Here is a 21,844-nt window from a genome sequence, read left to right as displayed (position 1 = left end):
AAAGGAAAAAGACGAATAAAATGACATAAAACAATACAAAAAAATAAAAAATATAATATAAAAAAGAAAATTTTATAATTTCTTAAAAATCATTGCTATAAAGTTACCAAAATACTCGTTGGGTTTTCATCAGAACCCATTACTATTACCCAGTTTATTGTACCCATAGTAATAGTGATTATAGAATTCGAACCAAATAGCTCTTTAATTTGTTGTTGTTCAGTTTTTTTTTTCTTTTTCTTTGCCCTTTTTTTTAATTGATTAGGAATATGCATAGAATAAATTACATTTCACCCTTGTTAGCATGTTTAACATCATAATCTCCTATAGCAATAAAATTGCCCCATGTGTTTCAATGTAAAGTATCATGATTAAGTTTAACATTTATCGAAATGAAAAACATTATTTTTATATCAAAACTTTAAAAAAAAAGGAAAAAAGCCAACCTTTTCATGACTAGATGAAAAAATTAACCCTTAAATCATTTAATGAAAAAGAAAAAGAAAAAAACAAAAAAGGATTACTACTCACATTAAGCAAAAAAGTCAAGCTAGTCATGACTAGATGGAAAAAATTAACCCTTAATTATCTAACCGAGAAAAACGACAAAAAGAAATGAATCAAAACGGATTACTACTCCACATAAGCAAGAGTTAATTGCAATTAATCTAGCAAAATTGAACAAGCAAAAAAAGGTTATTAAAGTAAAAAATTCAACCGTCCAAACTACAAGCAATATCATGCACAATTGCAAAAAAGAAGATAGGAATGTTACAAATGTTGTGATGCCACTAAAATTTTTAAATCTTTCAATATCATTTCTCTTTATCTCGATACTTTCACGAGTATTTAACATATACTAAGCAATAGAAGCGACATTGAGGTCGACAATCAATCAATAAATATAATAAGCGATACAAGCAACATTGAGGTCCACGATCACTCAATAGATTAATTAGCACTAAAATTATGATAGGTCCCACCCAATTAGCACTAATTAACAATCATGCAACAAACTTAAAGATTTGAAAACCTCAAAGCGACCACAAAACGACTCATGTTTCTGCCTTGGTGGATGCGACAAATGTTTGTTGAGAAAAGCACCACTACCTGGTGTGAAATATGGAGAGCATCTTCGTCATAAAACCTTTGTTTAATTGGGAAAAACCAAAGGCATCATTGTTGTGGACAAGAAAGTGAAGGCCTGCTACTGTGAACCTTCTCGTTTCGGATATTCATTGACTCTCACAACTCTGATTGTATCACAGTATACTTTTCAAAGAAATCCCAGGAAAAAATTTGCATTTTTTTGATGAATTAGCTGAGTTTTAAGTTTTAACTATTGGAGTGGAGTAAAAGGCGGTTGTTAGGAGGTGGCGAAGCTGGTGCCGGTCGCCGGAGCTTCTGCAATCGATTTCTTCAAATAGAGCTGAGTTCGGTGCTCATCAACAGCAGGTATTTTTAAATTCAAGGAAATTGAAAAAGAAAAAAAAAAGAATAAGTTGATTAATTGTTCCATTTCCTCGGCTATTTATATGTTCTATAAGTTGGAAGGAAAAATATAAACAAGATAATGAAAGATGTGGAGAACAAGGGAAACATGATTGGCTTTTTATTTATTTGTCAGTTTCTGAAATATTTTTGACAATGGGAAAAAGAAAAATAGAAAAAGAATGAAAACATCTGTTCCTAATTGATTGCTGGATAGATGATTCTTTATTTTTCTTTGGAATCCATTTTGACCTTTTTTTTTTAACTAAAAACATTTGTTGCTCCACAAAGGCTAATATGCTGGGAACTCTTTCTTTTGGGTCTGGTTAATTAGAGAGCCAACCTTTTTTCTTTTCCTTTTTTGGTAAGCTCTGGGTTAATTAGAGAGCCAACCTTAGCAATTTCCACTTTCAACTCTTCTTAAAAGGGAAATTATTTCAATGAAATTTTATTGCTGTAATAGAACGTAGAAGTCCTCCAAAAAAACCAATGTATTGCTCCAAATCAAATTCTTTAAGCTCTAGTTCTGTTCTAGAAAGTCAACCTTAGGTAATTACCAAATTGAGCTCTTCCTAGAGGCCAACACGTAGAAGCTCAATTTCGTAATTATGCCTTGCCAGTGCGAGACTCCGAGAACCACATCACTTTGTGTAATTGGAGAGAGAGATCAATTCCTCCAAACGGTAACAATATTGGATTCTTTTACTAAATGCTCATAATGTCAATTTGGCTTTTCTTTTGCGGAATGCTTTTAATTTCATCTCCAAGAACCTACAAAGGATTAGTTCATTACTTCATTTGCTATATTACATTGTTTTTTTTTTTTTTGATAAAATAGAAGACAATATTATTAATAAACTAACTCGAAATCATTCAACACAATTTAGTTGACAAAGTAATGTGCGCTAATGGTAGAAAATGCATAAAACACATTATAGATATATTTGATCTAAAAAATCATTAGAATTAACAAAGTTAAAAAAGATAAAAATTACATTGTGAATCACAAGTCATCGGATCTGACTAATTGCATGAGCTGCTCTATAGATATCTACGCATGACTATTTCCTCAAATCTGCTATCAGACTAGTTGAAATTTAAAATTGATGTTGAGACTTAATGAGAAGATCCAAAAAATTTTAGATATAATGCTGAGATCTGACCAAAAGACACAAGAAATTTTAGATCTTACATGTAGATCTAAAAAAATTCACTGAGGAACAAAAAACTAAACAAAACTATCATTAGGATGGTTTAAAAGAGAAGAAGCTCTTACTAGTAAAATGTTAGGAAAGACAAAACTTTCACTAGAATATCCTATGAGAGAACTTATTAAACATAAAATAGAAATAGAGGATAAGGAAGGAAGACCTTGGTTTGAGGCCAGGATCTCCTACAAAGGAAGGACGGTGAAGAGAATTTGGGAGATGTTATGTTTCATTACTTCTCAATTTTGTATACATTACATTGTTACTATACAACATTTCATTACTTCTCAATTTTGTATTTACTAATTTTGCAAAATCATCAGCCAAAAACACCTTGCCAGTGTGCAGCGCACGTTCTCATATACTAGTATTAATTAAAGATACAAATTATACTAGTATTAACTAAAGATACAAATTATTGTACCAAATAGTTATAAATTCAATATCAATTTAGTAACTTAATCAAATTTTAGTTATTCATTAAGGACTCATTTTATTGTACTATTTCTTGGCAATTAAAACAAGAAATTTTGAAAAATACCTACATGATCTTTTTAGGGAAATTTAAAACGAATCTCCTAACGTATGTCCTACTTCTCACTTTAACCCCTAAGTCCCTTTTTTCTTGTAATAAAGCCATCTTGTTATTTGTTTTTCTTTATTACTACTAGAATACACAATTGGCCAAAATCTAAATTTTGGAAAATGTATCTATAATATACATTATTTTTTAGTCGATGTGAGTTTTTTTATCTATCTCTTTCTCATTTTACACCTGTATTCCCAATTCTAGAACTTTCTGTTAATCTATAGTATGTGTTAAGAAAATCCCTACTTTTGATTGAAGGAAATTGTGTAATGACAGCCATGAATCATGGAAAGTGTCACTTTTTTGGATTAGTAAATCAGCTCATAATTTTTATTTCGAAATCATGGATTTAGACCGGGTTGATTGGATTTTTATCTCTGGTTCTGTCTTGTTAATCGTTTATTTTGAATTCTGATTGATGTTTAACTAGTTTTGTTCTTTTTTTGTGCTCTCCATATTTAGATTTGATTGACTATTATTTTTCAGAGTTTGATACTTTGATAACATAGTGAAGTTGTTCTTTTTCTCCTTGGGATTATCGTCTAAGCTTAGAGCTTTCCAATCCTAAGCTAATTTGCTAAAACCAACAAGGGTTTTCCATGATCCATGGCTGCCAGTTTCCATGTTATTATTTTTAATATTTTCAGATTTGGCAAATTGCCATTAGCAATATACTAGCAATCACATGATGACTAATCTATTATTTGGAAAAAGAAGAGAAAAAAATTAATTTGTAGTACCAATGGCGGAGCCAGGATTTTTGGTTAAGGTGGTGAATTTATATATATATATATAGAAAATTGGCAGTTTACTAGTGTAATTTTAAAATCTCGATTTGCATTTTTTTTCTAAGGCACCATTATGTCTAATTGCAACGCAACGCAAAAAGTTCCTAATTAAATTTCTATTTTTTTGTCATTAGATTTATTTTAACAAAATATCAGTAAACTTAAGTGCATGAAACATAATAAGTAAACTATATATATTATTATTACATGCATGTACACTAATGTACTTTTTAAAATGACTATTCATTTCTCTATTTTCTCATTCTTAATGGATTTTAATGGGAGTATGCATGTTTAGTGCTTAATGATTTAAAAATAAATTTTATCCTAAGTACCTTGTAGTCATGCTGTAATTTCAGTCTGCTTTCTTATACTATTCTAATCTATAGGTCCACACGTTCAATAATTGTATTACTATGGCCACGAAACTCATAAACAGTTTCACTCAACTCTTCTTTTCATCAATAACAAGATAGGAACTTTCGCATACTCACAAGATTACCAGCTATTGCCAGAGGTTTCATTTTCTCTTAAAGTGAGTGCTGGCTTCTGTATTTTTTCCCCTTAAATTTAATTTTTTTTTAAATGTAGCTTCACCGCATAAATGGAATTTCTGCAGATTCAACAGATCACCTGTTGCCAGAGTATTCATTCTCTCCAAATCCAAAGTAAGTGCTGAATTTCTTTTTCTTTTTTTTCACACATTATTTTTGGTTGAAATATATATGGCTTCCAGGTGTTCTTGACATTTCATACTTGCATATCATCGCTTCACTTATGCGATTTCCTCCCAACCTTATCATACGGTAAGAACCCAAGGAAATTAAGGATGAAATAGTAGGAAATTCCAGCATTTTTATTTGACTTAATTAGGGTCAGATAAAATCAATTTTCAATATGAATACTTGTATTGCTGAAATTACTGAAACAATTATGTGAACGTATTTCATGTGGTATTATATGATGAGTAACTATGAAATTAATGTGTTTCTTCACCTCCACAAAATTTATCTTACAAGTAAGTTGCTGTTATTTCTTCATGGATGTAGAAAACCAAAAAAAAAAAAAATTGATTTAGATGGTCTACTGGTTCAAATTATCTCACACGGAAAAAGAAGTAAATTTGTTAGTCTTGTCATACAACTTTTTGAATTTGGGGAAGTTACCAAATTAACAAATTTAAAGAACCAAAAAAAAAAAAAAACAACAGAAGCATTAAAACATTAGCACTTACATACATTAGCAATTATAAAACGATTTTCTCCGAAATCCATAAATGAGTTTAGTTATAGATTCTTAAACAATAGCCACGAATCATTTTTTTTCTGATTTTTCTACTGTTTATTTTGACTACTAATCTAATTAATAATTCTCATTTTGTTCGTTTTTGGAGCACCCGTATTCATATTTGATTGAAACTGTAATCATCTTTTTTTCCCCCTTCACATTTTATAATCTATTGCTAATGGCAATTTGGCCATCTGGGAAGAAAAAAATCACTACTTACTTAAAAAAATGGATGTGGCAAATTACAAAGCCATGAGGCCCTCAGCTGAATGCATCTCTAATATGTTAATCATTGTTGCTATCTTCCCTCGATAAAGTTTCAAAAGGATGAAGGTAAAGTCTTGCAATATTACCACCACCCTACACTCAGCTGAATGCATCTATATTTTTTTACTCATTTCTTCACTAAAATTTCTGGGATTGATTTACACAATATGCAACATATATAGTCAGTCAACAAATTTTCGCAAATTGCTACAATGTATAATTATGCTTCTGAGTTCCATTATGAGAAAAACAAATATGTGCCTACTGATATTGCATAGCATAATAGGGTTAAAAAACAAATCAAACTATTTAGTACTCAAATTGAGTTAGATTCGATAAGAGCTTGTTCGAGTTTGATTTTCTAATTAATCAAATTAAATTTGAACAGCATTTTATAGTTGATAAATATTAAAGGTCAGTTCGAACTTGGCTCGATTAGCATAGAATTAAACTTTATAGATAAAATGCTCAAGTTACTCGAGCTCGACTCGAGTTCTGCTCAATGAAAACTCATTCATGTTTGATTTGATGCTAGGATGTTCGGTTTAATTAGACTCGTTTAGACCTCTTGTATAGCATGCTTGTTCCACGTTAGAGTAACCGTAATTACGTAAGTATGCAAAGGAAAATTTAAGAGCAAACCACAATGTAGCAATCTGTAAGTTCAAACGTAGTCTTCTATTCACTTTTGATCCATAGGTCCACCAAAAACTTGGCTTCCAAACAAGGCCATAATGGCAGAGGCTCATTTGTACTGTATGGGTCACCAATAGTATCTTCCCCGATAAAGTTTCAAGTGGAAGAAGGAAAAGTCTTGCGATATTATCACGGGCATGCCCACTATATTTCCTTACCACACATGCAAAAAAAGAAAACAGAGTATTGCCAGAAAAAAATAAATAAATACAAGAGAGAGGAGAGAGAGAGAGTCTTGACAGGAACATATTGCTGTTGTCAGATCATAAGATTGGTGCATATCATAAGAAAAACGTAGAAATTTGACATTTGGTATGTGTATGTGTGCGTGTGTTATTTGAATTTTTTAAATTGAGATGGGTACCCATTAACACGCCTAAATTACCCGTTTAGCATTGCGGTAACTTATCAAAAAGTATTTCACCTAACAAGCCTTTTAATAAAAGCGCTTATTAAGTATTTAAGTGCTTTTGAGTATATTGTTTGAAAATATAATTCAATAAGTACTTATTATATTGGATAATATATAATTGGGAATTTTTTAAAATACATTTATCTCTTTATTTAATTCATAATATAGGATAACATGATTAAATTTAATTTTTTATTTTTTTAAATATAAAAGTTATATAAAAGTATCAAATTTGAACTTTTTAAAATAACGGTTGGTGGGATAAAATCCAAGACCAACATGCTCTATAAGTGCTTTTAAAACCAAAAATTTCACTTCTAATTTTATGAGATGATATTCATTAAATGTTCCAAAAGTACTTTTAATACCCAAAAGTGCATTTTAACTAAAAGTACCGCAACCTCAAATGAGCCCTTAGTGCGTGAATACACACAATTATAATTCTTATACTCCTATATTTAGACACATTTCCAAATTAATTACACGTTTTAAAAAAACTAGAACGTGAGGCCCCTTTTAACGAGAGCCCACTAGGTATCAATTAGCCAAACTGCACTATCATATATAATTACATAGCTAGCCAACCAGATAGATACATAAAAAAAAAAAGTTATAGCACCTTGTAGTTGCTCAATTGATCTTCACCAATTAATGTTGTAGAAAATAGTCAATGTGACAAATTCTCTTATGCTCATACCTCAAGCTCTTCTCTCTCTCTCTCTCTCTCCTTTTTTTCCAAGAAGTTTTGTTTTAATAGTTAAGATTGAGACTCCAAAACTCACAAGTCCTATGTTTCAATCCCTCTTTCCCTTCGCACTTCTTAAATCCCACCCCTCTCCTACTTTAAAAAAAAAAAAAAAAAGCTCTCCTATTTTTGGTCATCCCAGTTTTCTAGTTGTTTCCTTGCGTTGTCCACCAGGTAACAAATATGGTCATTTATGGTTTTTTTCACTTCAATTCCACACTTGAATTTGCTATTTTACTTTTCATTTTTTCCTTTTCTTAAGCACATTTCTATCCTTAATATAACAATTAAAACTCCCATTTGTGTTTCATGGACTGACACGAGTGTACTTGCCATAGTCTAGATTATTTTGACAAATGAATAAAGAATATATCTCAAAATATTTTTCAGTGTTTATGCAGCATAAATTTAAATGAATTCTTGTAAAAAAGAATTATGATATTGATGTGAAAAAAAATGATGCTAACTCAGGCATAAACAAAAGAAAAAATAGTCCAGGAATACACATATTTCCATTTTCACGTACACATTAAAGACGAAAACAATATATGTATAAGTTGAGATACTTCACCAATGTAATAACAAGCATAACATTTTGTTTCTACCTATAATATGACACTAGTCATGGTTAATCTGAAAACATCTGTGAAACAAAAAGGGAATGATACTCCAATGGGAAATCACTATTTTAAGAAAATGGTTAGTAATATTATGTACTTATCCATTAAGTTCCAAGCAAAATCATGCTAATATCTTCTGCTTTTACATATGCAGGAAGGATCCTATTGAAAAAAAATTATGGATTGATTAGAGACTAATAAAGGTCATATGTATTGCATTTTCACGGAATGTTAGGTTTTAAACACTTTCTTAAGTACTTTCTTCAATTCAAAATTTTATTCCTAAAAGCTAATTGATATTGTTCATTAGTTTCCAAAAGTGTTTCCAGAAAAGCTTCCTTACAATCATAACAATCATGTTGAATAAGAAACTGATATGCTATTCTTCTTTAGGTTCCAAATGTATTTCCAAAGAAGTTTCTAAAACTTTTCTCCAAACAATTTATTCTCACACTATTGCTCAAGAAAATTGAGGAAATCTCCATATTTGTTTATGCAATTAATTGACTGCTTAAAGAAATTTGTAAAACTTCTTTCCATAATATTGCTCAGTGAACTTGAGGAGATCTCCATATTTGTTTTATGCCTTTAATTGGCTGCCAATGTAATCTCTAAAACTTCTTTCCGAACATTTACTTTCCACACTTCTCCTAAGGAAAATTAAGAAAATTTACTTCAATAGGACTTCAATAGTATGCTTGTTACAAATCAAATTGACCAATAATTTTATTGGAATGGACTTGGGAGTCACCAACAGCATATGCCTGTTGGTACGATCTTTCATTAATAAAGTATCAGAAGGAAGAAGGAAAAGTCTGGTACGATTCTTCACCACCACGCGCCACCACTCCTGCCACACACACACACACAGAGAAAAAGAATAGAGTCTTGACACCTGACACCAATGTGTGACTATTGTTGTTAGATCATAAGAAAGTTGTAGATCTTGAATATCAATAGTTAAACGGACAGAAACCTAATATCAAAGTGAAAAGCAGGTACCATGATGAACATCTCCTCAGGCAGTAGCACTAGTTGCTTTGATTTTGCTTTAGATCATCTAGACTGGATTGACAAGACGCTCGACTCTGAGCTTGATGATTATATTTGGAAACTGAAGATGGGGATACGCATATTGAAACCCTTCGATCTGTATATTAGAAAGTGCAGGAGGTGGAGGAGCAATGAATTTACGTGTTTGGAATATGATAAGGAGGAAAATGGAGATGCTAAATCTGACAATTTGAGACTTAGCAGTATTTCGTTCAGGATTCAAGATGTAGTTGGGGGGATAACACATGGACTTGACTCTGCCTTTTTTAGATATATTCAGTCTAGTGCATCAGATCATAGTGACATCAGACCTGAGCTTGCCACAATCGAGGAAAATATGAGGTTGCTTTTTGATTCAGATATCAAGGAATTCAACATCATCAGTTTGTTGCTCTACTACTCGCTGGGAGATTTACAACTTGTTATGGATTTCATTGATTCGATTTCAGAGAATCTGAGGCATCTTTGTGGCACATGTTATGAATTTGATAAAGATCTGAAAATTGTAATGCGAACCCTTCAAGAGAAGCTAATGCACTTGAAGAGTTTCATTCGCTTTGCGACACTACAAGGTGTTGAGGGTGTGCAATTAAAAGATCTGTTGGTTTACATTGAAGTTGTGGCTGTCAATGCTGCAAGTTTGATCTGTAGATTATGGTTTCAAAGAGATGATGAACAAGTGTGCAATGAGATAAACACTGAAATTTCTCAAGTGATACAACAGATGATTGTTCCCGTTGATCCCCAAGTCCAAGAAACTTATATGCATGTTTTGACAGCTTCCAAGTTATCAAGATCATCCTGCACTTTTGCTATGAAGGAGAATAAGCATCTGGTGGCTGAATTTATTGATTATCTCCTGCATAGTCTTATGGAGCTATTAGTATATTATACCAGTTTCCTAGTTTTAGTGAAGGATCAAATGCTGAAACTCCATGATGGTGTAAAGTTCCTTATTACCCTTCTTAGCAAGCAGCAGGAGAAGTTCGATGAGCTAAATGATAAGATGAAGGATCTCATTGGAGTTGTGGTCTCTGATGCAGGAATTGTGATTTTCTCCCTTTCTGTGAACGAAATGAAAGAAGGCTTGTGCAAGGAAACAGATCTGGCACTTTCTCATTTGCTTGAAGTGCTCAAGTTGATCATTGCAGAAGTTGGACACATTTATCCACTACCATCATCATCACTTAGTTTCCCTAAGACTAATGAGCTTGGCTCTCTTGATTTTCTTCTAGATACTCTCAAGGAACTAGCAGGTTCTACAGCTGATTCAATTGCTTTTGCAAACAATCAAATACGCACAATCCTAGAAGATCTTGTATTCTTAAGAGCTTTCCTAGGAAATATTGTGGAGCAGCGCAGCCAAAATGGAAAACTCCAAACTCTTTGGAGTCATGTCATGAAGGTTGCATACTGTGTAGAAATAGAAATTGACTATGCACTGCTTGGTGATAAACATGAACATTGTTTGGATGCTCTTGCTAGAGATATTGAGCTTTTGAAAATTGAGGCTGAAGAGATCTATGATAGCATAAAATATGGTAGTGAAACCCAGAGAGTTACGAAGACTGCCATTCACATGCCATCACAAATTGTTGCTCCAATATTTAATGAAGCTCTAGTAGGTCTCAATGATGAGGTAGAAAGCATAATTGATAGACTTACAAGAGGATCAAACCAGTTCGATGTTGTTGCTATTGTGGGTATGGCTGGGCTTGGTAAGACAACTTTAGCCAAGAATGTCTACAGTGATCCTTCAATAAAGTTTCACTTCCATATTTATGCTTGGTGTACTGTTTCTCAAGTATATAGCAAGCACAATTTGTTACTGCAGATTTTGTGTGTTATTGATTCTAGGAGTAGTGACCAATATCATAAGATGAATGAAGATGATTTGGCTGCAAAGCTGTACCAGCAATTGAAAGGGAAGAGGTATGTCATCGTTTTGGATGATGTTTGGGACATTGAGGGGTGGAATTTGTTGAAACACTCATTGCCAGACGATTGCAATGGAAGCAGGGTACTCTTAACCAGCAGATTTCATAACTTGTCTTTGGAAATTAGACCTGATAGCAAGCCTCTCCATCTTCGCCCACTTACTAATAAAGAGAGTTTGGAATTGCTGCAGAAGAAGCTATTTGCCAAAGAAGATTGTCCTCCAACATTAAGTGAAGTTGTACTGCACGTAGCAAAATGCTGTAAGGGCTTACCTCTTGCAGTTGTCCTTGTTGCTGGAATTCTTGCTACTACTCAGCAAGATTGCTGGGAAGAAGTCACAAGACGTCTAAGTTCCACCATTTTTGTGGAAAATGAGCACTGTATGAAGACACTTGAGTACAGTTACAATTATTTACCTGATTATTTGAAGCCATGCCTTCTTTACTTGGGTGCATTTCAAGAAGACCGAGACATTTCTATCCGAAAGTTGTCACGGCTTTGGATCTCTGAAGGATTCGTGCAAAAAATTGAAGGAAAGAGTTTAGAGGATGTGGCGGACAACTATTTGATGGATCTGATTGGGAGAAGTTTAGTTATGCCTGCACATAGAAGATCTTTAGGTGGGATCAAAGTTTGCCAAATTCATGATTTGGTACGTGAGTTTTGTGTGACAAAAGCAAAAGAGAAAAATTTTATACGGATTTTAAATGTGGATGACCTTGATGCTTTTACTGGACCGTGTAACCCCCACCGGCTGTCCATTTTCCCCACTACTAGTTGGAGACGTATAAAGTCGAGGCTATTTTTTCCCAATTTGCGTAGTTTGCTCTTCGCTAATTGTAATTATGAACAGCAGCTGGACGGAGGCTCACTCAAATTTCTATTGTCTAAACTTCTTAGAGTGTTGGATTTCGGGGAGACTGTTTGTCTATATTTTCCAAGGGAAGTATTATTCCTTGTTCACTTGCGGTACTTGAGGATTAAATGGACATTTGGGAAAATCCCATCCGCAATAGCCAACCTCTCAAGGTTAGAAACTTTTGAGGTAGGAGGACCCTATATTCTTAATTTTCTATTACCGAACGCTATCTGGAGCATTCAAACATTAAAGCATCTTGTCGTTTTCCAAAATCATGGAAGTGGTGGTTTTGAATTTCCCATGGACAATCTTGAAGGCTCCCCAGATTTAGAACACTTAGAAACTTTATCCCTTGTAATCGATCCCTCTTCTCAGAGTCAAAGCTTGCAAAAGATACTCTCAAAGTTACCAAGCATCCGCAGGCTAACGTGCGTGAATGGGAATCGCAATTGGAATTCTGAATGCGACGCATCTGCTGAAAATCACGATGGGATTCTCGTGCTTGATTACTTGAGTCGTTTAGAATCACTTAAGATGGGTGGATTTTCCGGATATCAGTTTGAATTCCCACTGAATTTGAGAAAGTTGACTCTCTCATATAATTGTCAGCCATGGAGTAAAATTTCAGCAATTGGAAAGCTGCCCAACCTTGAAGTGCTTAAACTACACTCTAAATCCTTTGTGGGGGAAAAGTGGGAAATGGAAGAAGGGGAGTTTGGTAACCTCCAATTCTTGGAATTGTCAGGCTTGGGCATTCGCTGGTGGGACGCCTCTTCTGATAATTTTTGCTGTCTTGAGAAATTGGTTTTGCATGATTGTGGTTGGCTGGAAAAGGTACCTTCTTGTTTAGGGGAAACCCTCACTCTTGACGTGATTGAGTTAAAATGGTGTCATGAGTCTGCTGTAAATTCTGTGAAGCAAATTCAGCAAGAGCAGATGGATATGGGAAATAAGGATCTAAAGATCGTTATTATTTAAAATTGATGACAGCCCATGTTTTCTTCTTAGAGCCAACTCAGAAAGATAGTCGATTTCCTCTCATCACATTTTGCAATGGGTACTGTGGATGTATCTTCCTGAGTGGGCAGACAGTCAAAAGCAGAGGGGGTTCCGTAAGATATACTACAGCCGTTCTATTTGTATATATTCAATCAGTTCAATGCAAGCATAACTTTTTATGTTTCTCGGTGCAATTCTTTGGTTCGATCAGTCATGCATTTATGAATTCAGCATTTTCTATCAAATATGTTTCTGTACTATTCTGATGTTCTTATTTCCTTCAATATTTCATAATGTTTATTATCAATCACCCCAATTTCTGAAATTTTCTTTAATATGGCTACAGATTTGTGTGACCCTTACAACCAGCTCAGCACAAAAATATATGCCAGGCACACTTTTCTATTCCTTTTATACATTCTAGTGAGAGTACTAATTTTTCTTTTTTTTGAATCAAATCACTGAATTACCCGACACTTTCTTTTCCCTTTTTTTCCTGTTCATTTTGAAATGCCAAGAATGCAGTATGCTATTGTAACCTTGTAGTACAGATTTTTCTATTTTTGTTCTTTTTCCTTTATTTTTTTTGAAATTCCACTGCAACCATTATTCTCTCTCTCTCTCTCTCTTCAAAAAGTTCATTTAATTCAAAAACATCGTATGACAAGTTCAATGTTCATTTCACATCTCTAGAATCTGATCTTGTCTAACATTAAACAGTACAACGGAGAGTTCAAAGAACCATCTGCAAATTCTCTTTTGAAAAGCTTAACCAAAAGGCACTTTCCAATGAAGAATTACAAAGATTTCTGTATTCATTCTTGTATGATAAATGCTGTGTAGAAATAAACTAGACCCACTGCAAATCATTTTAATTCATCACTAACAACAGCTATTGTCAAAAGGAAACTATAATTGGAGCAACATCTTAGTATAATGATCAATTCATGCTATTGCTGAGAAATTTTTTTTTTCTGATTGGAAAGGGGTAGAGGAGCCAAATACCACATCGTAGCAGATGGACATGGTGGAGCTAAGAAAAAAGAGGATCTATTACCAGACCTACAGATACACAAGCAAAGCTATGATTCAATGTTGTTTGCTCCTCCATTAGTACTTGACTATGTTAAACCACTCAGAATAAAATTATTTTTCAAAACAGAAAACAAATTTTGGAGGTCCCAATGCTTTAATCTGAACTTCATGATACAACTTTGCTAATTGTGATTACACTGGCAAGCACAGTCCTGAGTTAGTAGTTTGCTTAGCTTTTAATGATATCTGCTACTAAAATGTTCTTTATGTACTTTTTTCAGGCAACGTTAAATACTTCTTAAAACACTATTGTTCCAGTTTCTGAGACCCTCTTCACTGCTGCTGCGGATTCAAATGATCCCCAGAATCAGCTCAGCACGAGCATATATGTAAAGACATTCTTTTCTAATCCTTTAGTATAATTCCTTTTTTGGTTTTCTTATTTCTAATTTCCCCTACTGGTTCAGTAAGATTTTGTCAGAGTAACACAGGCTCTGTTTCTCTGCTCAGAACAAATTGCTCAGAAATCCATTTCTCTCTTACTTCTTTTTGTTTAGTTTTAGTTCATTTAAGCTTTATAAATTGGATATGAGCAAAGAAATTACTCCTACTTCTGCTATTGCTGCGATTCACTTTGGATTTTTTTTCTTTTTTCTTTTTTTTTTTTGCTTCTATTAGGTAATGGAAAATGGAGGAAAATCTCACTGAGTGACTGTTGGACAAAGTCGAGCACAGGTCAAAGTTACCAATTCAGACACCTGCAGAAACGCGCCAAAGCTGAAACTCGAAAAGGTGACTTGCAAAGTTTTAGAATCCAATAATTTCCCTTATTTTCCTTTCTTTCTGCAGTTATCTTGTAGTTCTGATAACAGTCAGCATAAACAGCTCCTTCAACTTCAATCTGAGAGAACATGATGCTTGTCTTGCATCTTATTGAGGTCGGAGTGCACTCAAATATTACGGTTTCACAAGCAATTGCCTCTTTGCCAATATCAAGTAGGTAAGTCAAGGTGATTGTGTATATAAATCCAGCTTGGAACAGATGTGGTCATGTTCAATTAGCTTGCAAAACTGTTTTATGGGATTTCTCCTGCTTCTTGTTTTTATGTTCTAGAATCACCAATATGTGGTGACTGCAAAGATTTTTGCTCTTGATTAAGCTTTTCTAATTGAATCTGAGCTTTTTTCTTCTTTTTTTTTCCCTTTTCCCCCCCTTTTGACCATCTTGGTAGATGAGTTTGTTCCTGCTTATCTCTGCCTCTTGGCGGAGTTTGTTATGTGATGTTCTTATAGATAGTTCAAAACTTTGCAACTTGGCCCGTAGCCATCATGTTTTGTCATTTTGATGTGCATGTACAAGCCAAATTGAAAAAATTTCCGATGTTAGCATTATAATGTTTCGTTCATTTCTTGAAAATGAACCATTTAATGCGGTAAGTAACTACTCTTGCTGTGTATGTTTGAGAGAATCTTTCCCAATGTTTTTCTTTGAAATATTTCATGATTTTAGATTATCCATCTAGTTTTTTTTTTTTTTTTTTTGTCAAACGATTATCCATCTAGTTGATTCACTGAAATGCTGCTGAAAGGTTTTGGAGGTGGAGGCAATGACCAAACTAAAAAAGAAAAGGAAAACAAACTTGATGAATGGATTTATTACCACATTATTTATGACTTGCCCTTTGCTTGGTAAAGTTGCATCTTGAGCAGGTATCTTTGAATCTTAAGGATCAAAATTAGTCTCATATGAAATTAAGATTTTCTTGGTTATGCAGCTCGTCAGTGCATGTGAAACTGTGAGACAGAGAGTGATGATGATGGCGGCCGTTTTCTTTTTTGATACCTGATCTTATATCAGAATCTTGAGTTTCGCATCTTAAGAAAAGAAAAGTTCCAAATAATTTCGGCACTGTTATTTAAGCAGCCATAGTCAATTATTTTGGAAACAGTTCTGTATTTGTAGATTAGCTCTTATAATACTTCAAATGTATCCAGGTACAATATGTTTTTTGTTGCTGATCACGAAGGAGAGAAGGAGTTCCTAGCTTTGAATGTGTAGATCAGGTGCCTTTTTTCTTTTTTTCGAAACGATATTTGATTATATTACTTTCAAAACATATGCAAGTGCAAGCAAAGGCTCAAGTTAACTTTACATTCAGTGTGCTTGACACTGAGGAAACGAGAGTTCCTCATCGATTGTGATGCCTAAGGCATAGATGCTAATCCTAGAGATTAGATGATTCTTATCACTATTAGCTAGACAAAAGGAACACATATGAAACAGCCCTTTCAATTGGCCAATATCTTCCACCAACATAGCTATTCTAATATCACTTGCCTTCTGTGCTCGAATGTGGTTGAGGAGTTGCTTGTTTTGCACTTGGAATTCCACTTTCCTTTGTTGCAAGGTGGTAGCTTTGCTCATGGCCAGCTTTAGTGCCACTGCCTCGTGAACCAGGAAAGATGGAACAAATTTTAGGTACTTGCAAATTGCTATTACAAGTGATGCCCAGAAATTGAACTTGCTCTGAACCATGTCATTATCACGGTCAACAACCCACTCTAAGTTTGAACGAGTCGTTTCTTAACACTTCAGGGTGAACTCCATTACCTTTAGCTATAAGTTGCTGGTGTAGCCGGTTGTGTAACTCCTGCTGTTCTAAAAATAGCTAGGGAAGTACTTTGTGCAGCATCTGCTCTCTCTCTCTCTGACTCTGCAATTCTTTTCAACAAATGTTCTGGTCATTGGGCGTGTCTGCAGTTTTTTCCTTGTGCCATTTGATATTGGTAAGAAATTCTGAGAAAGCCAGCAATACATGTTTTGCTTGCTTGACCATCTGCTAAACTAGCATCCCAAAAAGTTTGTGCATGTCTAATTCTTATTCTCTATTGCTTAGACTGCTGAAAGTAATGTATTCAGGTTGTCCACTAATTTTAAATTAGTCCTTAATGGAGGTTTTAGTTCATTAAAGATGCTCAACAAATGAACTCCATTTGTGAAGTCTATATATGTATTATCTGTTCTTTCCACGAATACTGCCCTTAGACTTGAAGACATTTGGAAGCATCTGAAGGATTAGTTGTATCTGATGGTGATGAAACCTAGGTGAACATGGTACAATTAACTATTAGCTTTGTGATTACCAAATATTTTTGCAATTTTGCCCAATATAAGGTTGTATAGAACACTTTATTTTTGCTCTGTTGCTTTGCTTTTCTTTTGTTCCATTTGCCTTGCGAAGTTGAGAAAGGGCATTTACAAAAATCTATATTCCTTTATGCAGGTACTCCAAGAAAGAACATCTGACATTTCAAGAGACATAGGAACAATCCTAAGCTGTCTTAGCAGGTTCAGTATCTTTCTCTACTAGAAACTTTATGCTTTTAAATTCATGTATGAATATCAAATTCTATTTTTTTCTCTTCCTTCTAGGTTCTTAATTTAAAGCACCTAAGAAGCAGTATACCATACAGAAGATTGCAGGAAAACCAAAAGAAATTGACAAACTATTGGAGCATGCATTGATGACGTGATCATCTTCTTGGATGGCTGGCCTGCATCAAATGCCTCAGTGAAGCAAGGTTTGTGGCTGAAACCATCCGATCTCTAGTGTTATCTCGCTCATCAGAGGCTTAGCATGAGCTGTTTAACCTACATTCTTTTGCCTTTTTTTTTGGTGGATCTGCTTCTTGACAGAGAAGCCCTGGATTCCAATGTTGTAGCTCACCAGTCTGCCATCGTTATGAATGTTTGCTCATATATTTTCCTTTTGCACTATCTACAAGTGTCCATTGCTCTTCATGAAGACCATCTCAATTACATCAGGAAGACATTAGACAGCAATAGAAATTGCATTTGGTCCCTTTGTATCCGCAGTTGACAATTCAGGAATAAGTTTCATTGCCATGGTTGCTGGTTCCCAAGTTTGTTCCTGTTGATTCAATTTTTTTGTCAGCTTGGCAAAGTTTTGAATTAGACTTATCAGTTATATACATGGTAGGTGTTAAGAGAATATAAGTTTCTTGTAGATAATAAATTAGTAAGGGTATTCTTGTAAATAGTTTGTTAGGTTTGTACTCCTATAAATACTAGTTGGTCACTCATAATACGGTGATTAGATGTTTTCCTCCCAAGATACCTGTTAACATGGTATCAGAGTAAAAGTCCTAGGGTTAGGGTTAAATATCTAGTCAAAAGTACTGTTCAGCCGCACTATTCATCGCGACACTGTTCACGCATTACTGTTCACGGCGCAAGTACTGTTCACGCCGTTACTGTTCACGGCGTACTGTTCACACGTCACTGTCATTTCGAGTTTTGACCCTGTCTTTGGTTTGACGTGCTATTTGTCATGGTTGAAAGGTTTGTTAATGCGGTTACCACTGACCAAATTGAATCGAGTTTTTCAGCACATGGGTCCCAGAAGACTGTTACTATATCTGAGGAAGATTATGTTAAATTCCTACAGTACCAAGCTGCAAATCACGCATCTCTTCCCTCTGCTTCTTTAGCACAAAAAGGTAATGACTCATGGATTATTGATTTCGGGGCTACTGATCATATGTCAGATACCTCTAAAATTTTTTCTAATTTTCAAGAGTCTACTCCCTTTCCTCATGTTACTTTAGCTGATGGATCTACCACTAAAGTTAAAAAACTAAGCACTGTAGAAATTAATCCATCACTTCCGCTGTCTTCTGTTCTTTACGTACCCAATTTGCCCTTTAATCTAATGTCTGTTAGTAACTTCACTAATTTTTTACAGTGTACAGTTATTTTTTCTCCTGATTCTGTTGTCATTCAAGATTTGAAGACAAAGAGGACGATTGGTGGAGGGCATGAGCATAATGGTCTTTACTTTCTCAACTTCAATGGTCCGATAGCATGTCCTGCTACTGTTTCTCCTCTTGAAATTCACTGTCGTTTAGGTCACCCGTCTTTACAAAATTTGAAAAAGTTTACTTTGAGTCAATTATCTTCGTTAGAATGTGAGTCTTGTCAGTTAGGAAAGCATCATCATGTTTCTTTTGCTCCTAGAGTCAATAAACGGGTTTCTGAACCCTTTTTGTTAGTTCATTCTGATGTTTGGGGTCCTAGTCGAGTCACTTCAAAGTTAGGTTTTAAATATTTTGTAGTCTTTGTTGATGATTTTTCCAGATTTACATGGCTTTATTTAATGAAAGATCGTTCAGAATTATATTCCATTTTTTGTGCATTTGTTACAGAAATAAAGAATCAATTTGGTGTGCCTGTACGTATACTTTGCAGTGATAATGCGAAAGAATATTTTTTCACTCCTTTTAATACCTTTATGACTAAGTCTGGTATTATTCATCAGTCCTTTTGTCCTCACACTCCACAACAGAATGGAGTTGTTGAAAGAAAAATTGGACATCTAATCGAAATTGCTCGAACACTGTTGTTGCACATGAATGTGCCCAAATAATTTTGGAGTGATGCAGTTCTAACTGCATGTTATTTAATTAATCGCATGTCATCTAATATTCTTGGAAGTCAATTACCTCACTCCATTCTTTTTCCTCATGAACCTGTGTTTAAATTACCTCATCGTATTTTTGGATGTGTGTGCTTTGTTCATCAGCTTGCTCCTGGGGTGGATAAATTATATTCTCGTGCTATTAAGTGTATTTTCTTAGGATACGCACGAGCGCAAAAAGGGTATAGGTGTTACAGTCCAGTTTTAAATCGATTTTTTACTTGTGTTGATGTTACTTTCTTTGAATCCACTCCATATTTTATCAAACAAAGTATGTCTTGTGAGTTAGACCAGTGTCCCTCTTTTTCCTCTCCTGTTTTACCAGTCCCTTCCCCTTTATTACCTGAGTTATCTAGTCCACCAGATTCCAAAACTCGATTATCTCGTTCTCATCTTCAAGTTTACTCTCGTCGTTCCATGGTTGAGAAAGTTCCTGATATGCTACGCACTTCACCAATTAACTCTCAATCTTCAAATCCAGGTATGACGCCCTCCTCTGAGTTAGATCTTCCTATTGCTTTACGCAAAGGTAAGAGACATTGTACTTCCCATCTTATTTCTAATTTTGTTTCTTATTCTCGTCTCTCTATGTCATATTCTTCTTTTGTTGCTTCCCTTGATTCTATCTCCATTCCTAAGTCTATTACCTATGCTCTTAATCATCCTGGTTAGAGATTAGTTATGCAAGAAGAGATGTCTGCTTTGGAACAAAATGGTACTTGGGATCTTGTCCCTCGTCCTTCAGGTAAGCCTGTTGTTGGTTGTAAATGGGTGTACACTATAAAAGTGCAGCCTAATGGTTCTATTGATAGATTGAAGGCTCGTCTGGTAGCTAGAGGATTTACTCAGGTGTATGGAGTAGACTATTTAGAAACATTTTCTCCTGTTGCAAAGATTATCTCTGTTCGTCTTCTTATCTCTTTGGCAGCAACTTATAATTGGTCATTGCATCAGTTGGATGTGAAAAATGCATTTCTGCATGGAGATTTGGAATAAGAGGTATATATAGAACAACCTCCTGGATTTGTTGTTCATGGGGAGAATCCGCGGTTGGTTTGTCGTTTGAAAAAATCCTTATATGGATTGAAACAGTCTTCGAGGACTTGGTTTGGCCGGTTTAGTAGTGTTGTCATGGAGTTCGGTCTGACAAGATGTGGAATAGATCACTCTGTATTTTATTGGCATTCTAATGCTGGTAAAATTTTATTAGTTGTTTATGTGGATGACATTGTGATTACAGGTGATGATGTTGTGGGGATCCAGAAATTTAAATCCAATCTACAGGCAAACTTTCAGACAAAAGATTTAGGTCATCTACAGTATTTTTTGGGTATTGAGGTAGCTCGGTCTAAATATGAAATTTATTTATGTCAAAAAAAATATGTACTCGATATGTTGAATGAAATTGGGATGTTAGGTTGCCGACCTGTGGATACTCCTATGGATCCCAATATGAAATTAGTAGGAGATCAAGGTGCATTACTTAATGATCCTAAGCAATATCGAAAACTTGTGGATAAATTAAATTATTTCACTGTAACGAGACCTGACATTTCGTTTGCAGTGAGTGTTGTGAGTCAATTTCTTGATACCCCTCGTACTAGTCATTGGGATGCTGTTATACGGATTCTCAGGTATCTTAAGAGTGCTCCTGGAAAAGGGTTGCTGTATCAAAATCATGGACACTCTGATAATGAAGGATATAGTGATGCAGATTGGGCTGGTTCTGCCTCAGATCGAAGATCGACTACAGGATATTGTGTGTTTGTTGGTGGTAATTTAGTGTCGTGGAAGAGTAAGAAGCAAACAGTTGTATCCAGATTAAGTGCAGAATATGAATACCGCGCTATGGCTCACACTGTGTGAGTTGGTTTGGTTGAAGAGCATGTTACTGGAACTTGAGTTTGAGCATAAACAGCCTATGAATTTAGTGTGTGATAATCAGGCGGCTGTTCATATTGCGTCTAATCCAGTGTTTCATGAAAGGACAAAACATATTGAAGTTGATTGTCATTTCATTCGAGAGAAATTGCTTGACGGGGTCATCAAGACATCTCATGTACCATCTGTATGTGTTTACCAAGAGTTTAGGGGGATTTAGGGTGAAATACATTTGTAACAAGTTGGGTGCTTATGATATATATGCTCCAACTTGAGGGGGGGTGTTAAGAGAATATAAGTATTCTTGTAGATAATAAATTAGTAAGGGTATTCTTGTAAATAGTTTGTTAGGTTTGTACTCCTATAAATACTAGTTTGTCACTCATAATATGGTTAATAGATGTTTTCCTCCCAAGATACCTGTTAACAGTAGGAAACTAGTACTATGGAAGTTCAACGACTCTCAAAATATGTCTCA

At 34.6% G+C, this 21,844-nt stretch overlaps 1 protein-coding gene across 13 annotated transcripts; it reads left to right on the top strand.

Annotated features, from left to right (window-relative positions):
* Nucleotides 1–1,051: 1,051 nt before the first annotated feature.
* Nucleotides 1,052–21,161, top strand: LOC113738374 (putative late blight resistance protein homolog R1A-3). Of its 13 annotated transcripts, none has more exons than XM_072058844.1 (14): nt 1,052–1,455; nt 4,466–4,611; nt 4,696–4,744; nt 9,102–13,065; nt 13,299–13,344; nt 13,939–14,046; nt 14,269–14,376; nt 14,666–14,779; nt 14,873–14,987; nt 15,983–16,051; nt 17,272–17,336; nt 17,421–17,569; nt 17,685–18,508; nt 18,754–19,192. In XM_072058844.1, exon 4 carries the CDS (start codon nt 9,107–9,109, stop codon nt 12,929–12,931), a length of 3,825 nt encoding a protein of 1,274 aa, XP_071914945.1. In that variant the 5' UTR covers nt 1,052–1,455; nt 4,466–4,611; nt 4,696–4,744; nt 9,102–9,106; the 3' UTR covers nt 12,932–13,065; nt 13,299–13,344; nt 13,939–14,046; nt 14,269–14,376; nt 14,666–14,779; nt 14,873–14,987; nt 15,983–16,051; nt 17,272–17,336; nt 17,421–17,569; nt 17,685–18,508; nt 18,754–19,192. The 13 variants fall into 13 exon arrangements, with proteins under 13 accessions (XP_071914945.1, XP_071914946.1, XP_071914944.1 ...); XM_072058845.1 differs by having other exon boundaries at nt 13,299–13,375; XM_072058843.1 differs by lacking the exon at nt 13,299–13,344.
* Nucleotides 21,162–21,844: the final 683 nt, after the last annotated feature.

This window comes from Coffea arabica, chromosome 7e (genome assembly GCF_036785885.1).
Source record: "Coffea arabica cultivar ET-39 chromosome 7e, Coffea Arabica ET-39 HiFi, whole genome shotgun sequence".
Lineage (NCBI taxonomy): Eukaryota > Viridiplantae > Streptophyta > Magnoliopsida > Gentianales > Rubiaceae > Coffea > Coffea arabica.
Note: the sequence above shows the minus strand (reverse complement) of the source record. Positions and strands in the feature narration are given on the sequence as shown.

Coding starts and splice junctions, on each gene's coding strand:
- LOC113738374 (XM_072058846.1), top strand. CDS start 9,107: ATGATGAACATCTCCTCAGGCAGTAGCACTAGTTGCTTTGATTTTGCT.